At 39.9% G+C, this 11,930-nt stretch overlaps 1 protein-coding gene across 1 annotated transcript; it reads right to left on the minus strand.

The window, feature by feature from the left end:
- Window positions 1-552: 552 nt before the first annotated feature.
- Window positions 553-11,917, minus strand: CA3 (carbonic anhydrase III, muscle specific). Its single transcript, XM_010015345.1, has 7 exons — window positions 11,869-11,917; window positions 11,604-11,801; window positions 8,491-8,609; window positions 6,419-6,511; window positions 4,591-4,656; window positions 1,875-2,030; window positions 553-672 (listed from the first exon to the last, which is right to left on the minus strand). Exons 1-7 carry the CDS (start codon window positions 11,903-11,905, stop codon window positions 553-555), a joined length of 789 nt encoding a protein of 262 aa, XP_010013647.1. The 5' UTR covers window positions 11,906-11,917.
- Between the last annotated feature and the right edge of the window lie 13 nt (window positions 11,918-11,930).

Genomic DNA, 11,930 nt, shown 5'->3' on the forward strand with positions numbered 1-11,930 from the left:
GAATACGCCTGATTGTATCCTCATAATACTAACATAATCTCGGATAACAAACTACAAACAAAAGAGGGAAGGAAAAATCTCGTATGTTCAAGAGGAAATATCCTTTGGATATTTGAGGAAGATCGCTACCTACTGCAGATGGTGTAGGAGCAAGCATTCCACCTCCTGTTCATCCACTGTTACTTCTCCTTTCCTGAACTACTGGTTCATTTTTCTGCCTTTACTACATTTCCTTTTAAATTAATTTTAAATATTGAAACTGAGCCCATTGTTCTTCCAAGAACACATGGCAGAGAAGTGACATGATCACAAATGCCTCAGCATTTGTGGTCAAGAATCACATGTATCTTGCACTTCCTTATTACGGTTAGTATTTGCATACAGTATTTTTTCTGCTTTCAAAATCAGATTCAGTTTTACCACTCAGAATTTCAAGCTGAGAAACACAGATCTGGATCCAGAGGAAAAGCAGTAGACAGCAAAAACTAACTACACTTTGGGATGCAGGAATTTTCTCACTCAGGTTGAGCAGAGTGAGCCTTGAGACTTCCTTCACTTGAACGAGGCTCTCACTATCCTGCCCTTCACAGGCTGGGGTGGGCGCCAGTTATCAACTAGTGGATTCACAGGTTCATTCTCAGGATTCTTGGAAAGGCTGCGGAGCTTTGCCATCTGCAAGGAAGAGAAAGTAAAGCATCTGTGTGAATTCACCTGGAAGCACAGTGGATCTTGATGCTTAGAACAAACAGAAAAGGACAGAAAAGGAGTTTTCTTGTCAAACTTACTGGTAGATACTATCGGTAGAGATCACTGCAGTCCACCAGCTGGCACTGTTCTGTGGATCTTTACACTCTATCCACAGAACAGTGCATCATCTGACCCTTGCCTGGACCTCTCTTGGATTTGTGGACTGACACTCAGAATGTGGAAGAAGAGTAAAGGCCTCTGATGACCCTGCTGGAGCTGGACTGCAGTCAAACCACTTACAAAAATATAGCTCCATGAAGGAGGATGCACATCTAAGTCTATGCAAGTAGATAAAAAAAAGCAGAAGTTCTTATTTTGTTCTGTAAGGCATACAAACGTACACCAGCTGGATTACTAAATTCAATTATGAATTCAGCACTTAGCCATTGTTCTCCAAATTAATTTAAATTCAGTGTTACTTTGTTAATTGTTACTCTTTCATCAGAATGCAAAATAAATCTGTTCTAAAACCAGCCAAATCAGGAAAAAGGCTATACCCTGGCTTGTACTGTTAAAGCAGAAAGTGGTACAAATAACCAAAAGTTTTAATGCAAGAACTAAAAGAAGGTCACCTTATCCAGACTGGCTCTCTATTCTTTTTCCTGTTTAAATGCACGTTTGAGCTATATGAATACAATTAGTCCATTAATTTGTAATAACATTCAGGTTTGCAGGTTCTAGCTAGTTTGATCCTTCTGATTGACAGGTTTTAGGAAGTCAAGACGTGGACCAGCAACTTTTTAAACTGGGAAACCAGCTAAATGTTAGTCACACTTGCCACTTAGTGCTGAAACAGAGAATGAACTGAGGCTGCTGTAATAGCTGAATTTTGTGGCTCAGGGACACGTCTGTCTACACAGGTTTTCAGGATCCCAAGAACACTGCTGCTGAAAGTATTCCAGGAGGTGTCTAGGAAGGGACCCTGATTCTCAAGAAAGGGACCCTGATTCTCAAGATCAGTTCTACGGACCATTTCAGCACTCAATTCTGCAGTAAATTTCTCACACTCCTTAACTAAAGCTTTCCTTATCAGAAAAGCCAAGGTAACATAGGGCTTGCAAATCATCACCCTGAAATACTGAGACACTGATGAGAACTAAGGAATAGCAGAACTAGCCGGAGTTTACCTGGTCTGAGCTAACTTCGATTGGCTCCCTCAAGAGAATCCAAGTGATGCACTCCTCACAGGGCGGTGTGGTGAACGAACCATGGTAGGTCCAGTAGTCCCGAGATTTGGGGAAAAGAATTGAAGGATCAAAGTGCTGAAAAGGAGCCTCTTTCCCCTTAGAGAAACAAAAAATAATTCTCTGCAGTAACTCTAGGAATGTGCTTCTTAAAAAGACATCAGTATCTATGTTATTATAAAGGAAGTAATTAAATATCAAGATTCATACAAGAGATCAATCTTCTTTTCTTCCTGTCAAGCATTTGCCCTCTAATTAATAACAGCTGATGTTTCATTTCCATTAATAAATTAAAAGAAATTACAAACTGAATTGTGTGGGACCAAAGCAAATTCACTGTTACATTTTTCTATTCAAATTATCAAATTTTTGCTTTACTTTGGGTCACTTGTGATAAAAGTTCAAGGCTGTGGCCGCAGGTACTTGTACACTTATATCTGACAGAACAGTGGCCAGGCATTTAGCCCACATTCGTTACAGCCTTTTCTATGTGAAGGAATTATTTAAATCTGCATTTCTCTCCTCCCAAAATTCTGCTCCAATTACAGTGTCATGGTGACACTCTCAATCTTTTTGTTGACACTATTAGACTTAATGTGAAAAAATAAAATAGTTCCTGGAAGAGTGCTGGATCCTGAATGTCTTACAACTAAAGGTGATTATCATCAGGCAAGGGAGAACAGCAGACATCAGACAACATGTCCTGAGCAGCTTTTCTTTTCCACCAAAGAGGATATTCAAAAGATTATGTCCACAGGACTGTGATCAGACTTCCTGGTCCCCTCAGAACAACAAGAACTAAACAATAAAGTTCACTTCTCTACTGGTATTTAGGGTGCAATTCTGGAACACAAAATGTATTATTCCAAATTCTCCTATCATGGAGAATCTTCTCTAGATGGGAACAGAGTATTACGCTAGAAAGTACAATGAGAAGCGCTGAAATCTTTCCCACACATCCTTGCACAAAATATGGGTAGAAAGAGTAACATCAAGAATCCAAAATTATCTTCCTGAAAAAATAATTGTGGAAGTTCAATGAATTTGCAAATAACTTCACAGAATTGTGCTTTTTCAGTAAATAGTGTCCAAGAAACTCCTCTGGCTCTAATGCATGATAGCAATTGAAACTGCATGTGCAATAAATACACCGCTGACACCATCCATTAATCTTTCCTGAGAAATAGGTAATGTTCGCAAAATGTATGTGATGACAGGAAAGAACATGCACATGCACCAATCTTTCTCTACTTTTCTTTAACTGTTGCTTTTCTCAGAACCACTACAGAGGATATCTGTGTGTAGGAAATCAGACTTCTATTTTTCTGCTGTTAGAAATCATAAAATATGCAGTTAGGCAGTCTCAGATAGAATTAATGGAGGGGATATCACTGCCATCTTGTCATCATTGTATGACACAGTGTTTTATAGGATGATTGATCAACTTCTTATTAACTGTGGCAAAGTTCATCTGCATGTAAATGGCAAAAAAATGATACAGGGATTATAAGAGAAAGTGGTATCTGTATCAGGACAGGTATCATTGACACAGCAAGGGAAGCAATGGGTAGAGCGAAAAAAATGACCTTCAGTTCCATCATCAGAAAGACCTGAATTGTATCTGAAGACTAAGAAAAGGTTGAAAAATAAAATGAGCATGACTGAGTGAGGGGAGAACAGATTTCAGGCTCAGACCTGCATATCAATGGCAGTACACACATACATACATAAATTAAATGCAAGAAATTCTGCTAAATTTGGAAGAAAATGCTTACAAAATTTCTAAAATTCAGTTCTGGTGATCTCGTGGTATGTTCAATGCCAAGTAAGAAGGGAGTTTTAGCATCATTAGAATCATAAAGCTTATCGTGAAGTAGAATTGCTTAAGTATACCTAGAAGTTAGGTTTATATTAAGCAATAATCAGAGTTATAGAATCATAGAATGGTTAGGGTTGGAAGGGACTTCTGAGATCACCTAGTTCCAACCCCCCACCATGTTAAGTAACAATAGAAGCAATATCACAATTCTCTGCAAAAAACTCCCTTCTACAGTTGTGTCTATGCAATAGGTATGGACTGTGGTCTTAGATCATTAATTAAACCAGAAAACAGTTTAGAACAGATTTGCAATATTGTTTGTGCTGGTATCATAGGAAAAGAGAACCTAGGGCTGGTGTAGAGACTGCTCTGTGTAATCCCTTTTATAACTGAATTCAGTTCCATGTTAATAAAGTTTTTAATCTCCCTTACACTGACTAGGAGCTGGCTCCATCACTCCTACTAATTTCTTCTCATTTCAGGCTAACTAAATTTCTGACACAATTATGCATATGTTTCGGCTACTGCTGTCCTCATATTAAAAAAGCTTTTAATTTCTTCCTGATACTTGAACACTAACTAGCATGTTTTTGCAGAGCAGTATTGATGAGATTATCAATTGTGCATGCAAGAAGTGATAGAAAATTGTCTACAAGAAGAATACTTACAAAAGCGAGGAGTTACATGTTTACTAAAGGAGGTGTCCTGCTCCACAGTCCTATATAACACCTCTTGTGCTACTGTTAGGTATCAGAATGATGACAAAAAGTAAATCTGAATTTCTGATTTCTGCTTGTTCTGCTTTTCAACTACATAATATCACAAAAAATGTTTTGATACCTTGGTCTTAATGTTATCAATTTCTTCAAGAATTCTCTTCATCTCCGGTTTGGGAGTCTTTCCAACCTGCAATGCAAAGCACAAGTACTGTATTTTTTTATCATGTTCCACAGTGTTTGAAAGAAATTCAGTACATCCCATCTGTCAGGTTAGCAGCAGTACAGACTGACACAAAATTGTGTGTTAAAAGCACATCCGGAATAGCAGACTCATGTAACTGGCTTTGCAATTCAAGAATGTGTTGAAAGACTTTACAAGGCATCTCCCACTGTCTGGGGAACAAACTGTGTACTCAGCATCATCTACATCCTCCAGGGCCTAGCCCTTGGCTCCTGGTTTGAAAGCAACCCACAACCAGTGTGAGATACATCAGAACTCAGCGAAGTGTTGATAGTCTGAGGAGCTGGAGTTCTTACAGACACTTCAAACACTGCAGCATGTATGCAGTCAGATCAGACTTCATGTAAGACATGATGAGATTCATATCATGACTTCCTCAAGCTATGGGGTCATTTTATTGTTTGCATTCATGACATTCAGCACCTCCAAAAGCTTTGACATAGTTCTGCCTCCCAGGAGACTAGACAGCATGCAGAAGACATGCTGTTATTGCCATGTCTTGTTCTAAAACAGATTAAATTCAATTATTCAGGAGATAGTTCAATCTTTGTTTTAGCAATATCCAAAAATGCAATTGTAGAATATGACAAACCCAGAGCAAAACAACAGCTCCTACACCGAAGAGCAAGAAGGCCAGAGAAGATATAGTGATACTACATACTTTTCTAGAGCTTTTAGCTGACCTGAGCGTGGTTAATAGGAAGATAATGTTATGCTTTCTAAGTTGTGTTTTACAAGATAAAGTTTTAGCCTAAAATAGACCAGAAGAAATGACAAAGGAAGAATAACTGAAGGACATGATCATAGGGAAGAATTTGGACAGGTGCTGACCTTCAGTTTAAACCAGCCACAAGAAAAAAGATCAAGCTTGCTCACAGTGCAACAGAATTAAAGTTAATTGGATCTAGCCTGTCCAGGGACACTGTGGCAAAATTAATTACATCCAGTTGCTATTGCTTGTATAAATGCAGCTTACTAGTGATAAAACAATATAAGGAGAGCTATTCTCTGACACTGTGTTCAAGCTGAAATGCCCACTTGCACATAAAGTGACATAGCTGAAGTTTGCGTGACTTATTACTATTAGGTTGTCTGCTGGTTAGCGTTTCTCAGTGTCCTAGACCACCTGCACATTGATACTAGGAAAAACAACTGGAAAATATTGGTACATATTTTCCATTATTTTGTTATAAAGCTGCTGTATTTCAAGGTTAAAATCTTCAGTGAACTTTTACCACCAATTCTTTCTTTTTGGAGCAGGTTTGTTGAACTCCTTCTGATTCCCAGCTTTTGTGGGGATCAGCAAGACACCAAGGAAGGGCATCAGTCAACGTAACCTTGCTTACAGGCAGATGTAATACCTGCTAGCAGACAAAGGGCAGGAGGAAACACTCTTCCCATGCAGATTGCCCTCCTCAGTCTACATGCCACAGCAAAGAGCTGGTCAGCTATCAGGGACAAAGTTAGCAAGTGTCCCAGGCTTGAAGTTGTGTGACTTGTTCAATACCACCCACGACACGTGCCACTGGTGTCACGGATGGTGTCAGAAGTTGGCTCTGAATGGGTTAGTGCATATGTGATTTAGGCCTGTACATCACTTTGAATGTTTTCCTGTAGAATGATACAGTGGAGGGAAAAATTATGGGATCATTTTCCCTGGCACTAGAGAGAAATAGTAATATAGAAAGACTAAATATTTGCGACTTACTTTCAGAAAAATGCCCACAACAGCCACACCATCAGGTTGTTTCAGAGCTCCAGCAAAATTACCATGTTTTGGATTCCAGTGCACCATATGTAACTAAAAATCAATGAAACCTCAGTTATCATTCAAGAAATTACCAACATCACAATCTTACAAGCTTTTAGATTAAACTAAGAAAAGTTTCCAGTACACAGTAAGTAAAGGAATGGACATGAAAAAGAAAAATGTATGTACTTCCTATTGTTGTTCCCATGTTTCCATATGTTTTCATTTCCTACAAAGCATCACTTTGCATTTAATTGAAGCATAAAATAAAGCAAATGATGTTTTCCACGTATTTAAAAAACAATCAGACAATGCAACTACAAACAATTTAACCCAAGCACATGGCATGCACACATGCAGTGCATAAACCACCTCCTGACATGCACTTCACCTCAAGTAGATTTTTAGATCTCCAGGTTATGCAGATGTCAGCTCAAAGGTTTGCACTGGACTGTACGCAGTGCACACATTATTGTTTTGTATCTCTTACTACTGTAGGCACATTGTACTGGAAAGCAGCGGATATAGTAACCTGACATTTCTTTCCCATTTCTCCTTTGAACAAAGCGGTATTTCAGGGTAAGTTTCAAGCTTTTACTTTTCCTTCTAGAAAAACCTTTGGCTCCTGCATACAGCTACAACTGCTGCAACCAGCAGTGTGGAATCTCACAATAAGGGGCATCTGGAACATAGCACCGTACAAAAAAAAAAACCCAAACCAAACCAAAGCCATATGGAGCCTGGTGCATATTTTGAATACAAATTTTTAACTTTTTTTTTTTTTTTAAATGCACAGTAATGTTGGTTTAAAATAAAAACAAAGTCATTTGCCCTGAATATAATGTACTGGTTTCTGTTTCTTTTCTCTTGAGGATAAGGATATCATTGCTTAGGATAAAGGTGGAACAGCCGTATGTCTTTGGTTGCATGCCAGCAAAATTTCATACATTCCAGGCTTTCTTCTCCTGCCAATACCTGAGTACTGCAAGCAAAAGTAATGTAAAAAGTTTGTGCTTGAACTAACGAGGAAATAATCTGAGGAAGCAGAATTTGAGAATTTGTCTGTTTAGTTGGCCACAGAAAGTAGAACACAAACACAGTTTGGCTGTGGGAATAGGAATGGGAACCCCTTCCCCCACCAAACCATCACCCACAGTCATCTCTGCAGTGTTTGTGCACACTGACCCTGCAAAATGCATGCGCAAATTTTCTCCTGTGATAGGTGGGCAAGGCACCTGCTCTGCACCTTGAGGGTAGAGGTGGAAGGCAGGACAACGCTACTGCAGACTTCTTGTGGGAGTAAGAGTATATTTTGAGCCTATTCTCAAATAAGATCGAGGAAGGGAGTAACATTTGCTAGTAATTCACTAACATCAATAATGAATTCACTTATATTTATTACCTAAAGAAGTTTTCCAGGGCCTAGAAAAGCCATTACTTCTAGCAAATTTGTACCGCAATAGTGCAGTAGCTTACATTAAAAAACAAATAAACACTGTCCACAGTTCCTGAAAATAAACACAAGAGATTTCCAAGCACAGATGTTCAGAAACTGGAAGATACTCTTTATCATTCTGAATCCATTTTAAAGTGGATCTAATTTTGAATGTCAGTTTACCGAATATGCTCTTAGTGAGTTTTTCTATCCATTAGTAACCCTTTCTCAAACTAACTTAGTCATTCAAGCTGTACCAGAAACAGCCAAAAGCCAAAAAACATCAGGAGAAAACAGATCTTGCTAATTGGAAATAACAGACCACTTTGCCTCAAATATTTTTAAAACATTCTAAAATGTTTTAAACCAGCAAAAACTCTTGCTTGAAGAAGCAAATTCCATGTTGCAAAGACACATTTGTTGGCAGATGCAATTTCTCCCACTGCATGCTGATGAATATTCACAAGTTTCATAGATTTTTAGAGAAAAATCCATAGCTAAATACTCGCAAAGGGGAGAATGGTTAATCTGTTCATGTGCACAAACAGTCAGACTCCAGTTAGTACTGAACACTACTATCAAAAGGAAGTCCTACCTCTGCTGCGTATTTCACCCCATCTATAACATGTTCAGAGCCATGGTCATCAGAGGAACCCCAGTGCAGGTGAAGCTGACGCAGCCTGTAGGCTCCCGTGAGTGGGCCACCTCTCAGCACTGCGATAGATAATCCACATCAGCACTAGCCTACAGAAAGCTGGCATACACGTTCACTGTGCAGGGACCTGTACTTCAAAAGTGTGGAGCACCTCTTGGAAATCCAGCTGATTGCAGTGGGGGCCACAACACTCACCAGTTTACAAGATAGGGGCTGAATTCTGTTATCACTCAGGAGGAGCTCCCTTTGATGTGGAAACTGCGAAAGCTGCCATGAGTCAAGCACAGAACCAAACACCAGCTGCGCAATGAGCCCCTATTCTTGTGGCAAGTGGACACACTACAGTTCCTGATGTGGAGAGAGAAGGAAGGCATTCAAGTTGATTCTTGTCAAAAAATGGTCTATTGTGAAATGGTTGGGAATAGGACTGTGAAATTAACCCAAAGGTGCTCTGAAGCATACCTCTAGTCCCTGACTGGCGTACCTTTCACAGTTCAGACAACTAAACAAGAGTTGCAGCATAGTCTGCTGCTTCTAAAAAAAAAAAACAAACAAAAACCAAAAACAAAAAAAACCCCACAAAAACAACAACAACAACAAAAAAACTATGTCTTAAAACTGAGGGATGAGAAGAAAGTCTAGTTAGAAAAGTGTTCTTGAGCAAGTAGAAGCTATAGTCCACATTTACATTACCACTAATGAAACAAATTAAGAAGCTATTATGTCTGGTGTTCTTAGCCAAGTAATGCTGACCATGCATCAGTCTGACAGTGGACATCAACTCTGACTTTCAAAACCTCATACCTGCTTCTTTAGTTTGGGGATTCTTTTAAGCAGGGACTGCTCAGAGGATAAGCTCTCAAATATATTTTTCATTCCTTACCTAAGGCAGGAATGAGACATGTTCCTTACACAGAAAGCTGGTAATGCAATTCACAACTGCAGTGCCAGAAGACCTTGTTTAAATAGCACTCAAGTTTGAATGTCTACCAATAGCTTTGAAGTCAGATTGAAGTAATATTTAAATCCTCTTCTCCCCAGTGGTTTCAAATTAATTCTTGACACCATATGCGTGTCAAAGCCCAAATCCTCAAGTATTTACTTGCCATTTCACGCTGGAATCGATGGGGGGCAGGAACTTTCAGAAGCTGAATTTATGTGATCTAGTTACATTGAAAAGCTAAATCAGTATCAGAGTTGGAACCTCATTTAGCAGTTGTTTCTTAGAGGTGGCCCTTTCCAGAGCTCATATTGTGAGAGACTTGGAAACAGCATTTCATAATAGTATATAGAACCCTCTGCCATAAAAATAAATCTTAACATTCAAAATTTTCCATTTGATTGGATAAAAAAAGGGTATCTTCAAGCTAGATTTCTTTTTCCAATTAAAATCAGGTCTGTGACTACCTATCCTCAGCTGTTGCCACCGCAGAAGGTAATAAAATGTTCATTAAATGCTTTCTCATGTGGTTTTTCAGAGCTGTCAAACATTGTATTTGATTCTAAGCAGACATATCCCTATGAAAGGCTTGATTCCTCAACTACTGTCCAGCAGCCTGCAGAAAGTTAGTAACAGCAGCAGGGAGTGACTGTGCACACTGAAATGTCCAGAGGAATGACAAGACATGATGGAGAGGGGAAAGGCAGGGAAGAAACAGAGTAAAGATGATTTAGAGGAGGGGCTGCACTCTGCTTGGCCAAATGAGGGTCTTTCTCTAAAAAAGCTCCTTAGGCAAACATGTTCTTGAGCAGCCCCTGCCTAAACATCTCAGCCTTTAGGAAGCTGCAAAGAAGACAGAGCAGAACCACCATGTGAAAAGGTTCATCATTAATTTCCTTCCCATGCTTTCAGCTATGGCATCGATTTTAAGTGCTTGTAGAAGAGCATTCTGTGTTGTAATAAAAGTGCAATTTATGATTTGCCTGAGGCCACAGCACAGAAACTGCCGTAATATATACTAAAGCACCTTACAAATATATAACAGAGATGGTCCCTGTCCTACATAGTCCGTCTGCGAGATGTGGAACAGTAAGCGGTAGCTGTAATGGTAGGAGTCCAAAGAAACAATCTTATCAAGATAAGAGAGATGAAGACCTTTCAATGTACTGCATATATACTGAATTAATTATATAGCTTACTAGGAACAAAATCCCAATACAAATTCCATCAAAGCAGATGTAGGAAAATATAATGGAAAGTAACTGTTTCCCATTAATTAGATTTGTTTTCCTTCTTGATAAAGGACTGATGAATACTGCACGCTTTTGAGAGATCTTTGTATTATATGGTATTGTGAATTTATTATTAATTTTGCCAGTTGTTGCCTGTATGCATTCAGAGCTACACACTGATATAGCTCTGGAATCAGTTTTTGAACTACTTAACTTAAAGATGCAAGGCTGCCCTCTCTCAATTACACAACAAAGCCATTTCAAAGCTTTCCAGAAGCTAGGAAATGCTGTTTTCATAAATGTTATTTTCACAGCTTTTTCATGTTGTGGAGTATCTGAAGAATTGCTGTACAAACAGAAAAAAATCAAAATCACGGTCACTGGAAATTTATAGATGAGGGTTTTGTTTATGAAGTGCCTCAGAGCACATACTGAACACCTCTGGGATTGTATACAGAAACTGCAGTTGGGTTCTGTATATAAACATGACTACTAAAATACAAACTTAAGTGGAGAAATGCTTTTATATGAGACCTTGGGCTACCTGAACCACAGCCTGAGGTATGTTCGTATGAGGAGGGCTCTCTCCCCTTATACAAAAGCTGAGGATGCAGTGTCCATGTTGAAAGAGGTGACCTGGGGGAAGTCCACCTTCCAGCAGAATCCAAATCTCAGGAATGTCCCTGCCTGTCCCACCTGCAGCCTCCCTGTCCCATCTACAGTGAACCTAAAAATGGCCGGATCCACCCGAATAAACTACTTTAGGTTCCCAAATGACTTTGCTAACCTGCATGGACCAGGTACCACAGGATGCGTTTTGATTCCCAACGCTTTGCTCAGTTCCTAACAACAATCCCCCAGAAGCCAAACCAAAAACCAACCTGATCGATCGAACGTGTCATCAAAGACGACTCGGCAGGTGCGCCCGTTGTTCAGGATGGTTTTTGCTGCCCCGGGATCGTAATTGGCATGCCAAGAGGAGAGAGAACTGTCGTGCCGCACGTCTTTGCTGTTGATCTCAATGGGCGACTGCTTGTCTCCCTTGGCCTGGGGGTAGTTTTCATGCCAGCGCTCTGGTCCTGAGGAGGAAGGCAGGGAAATGTCTCCCGGCTCAGCCCCGGCCCGGCTGCCCCGCGCACCACTCACCGTTGTCGCTGTCGTAGCCCCACACGGCCTGTGCCATGGTGCCGCTGCCCGCACCCCGTCCC

The sequence above is a fragment of the Nestor notabilis genome, unplaced genomic scaffold (assembly GCF_000696875.1).
Source record: "Nestor notabilis isolate BGI_N333 unplaced genomic scaffold, ASM69687v1 scaffold33295, whole genome shotgun sequence".
In the NCBI taxonomy this organism is placed as follows: Eukaryota; Metazoa; Chordata; class Aves; order Psittaciformes; family Psittacidae; genus Nestor; species Nestor notabilis.

Coding starts and splice junctions, on each gene's coding strand:
- CA3 (XM_010015345.1), bottom strand. CDS start 11,905: ATGGCACAGGCCGTGTGGGGCTACGACAGCGACAACG. Junction 8,610..11,603: donor TGACACGTTCGATCGATCAG/GTTGGTTTTTGG, acceptor TATCTATCGCAG/TGCTGAGAGGTGGCCCACTC. Junction 673..1,874: donor TCGAAGTTAGCTCAGACCAG/GTAAACTCCGGC, acceptor TCTTCCTTGCAG/ATGGCAAAGCTCCGCAGCCT.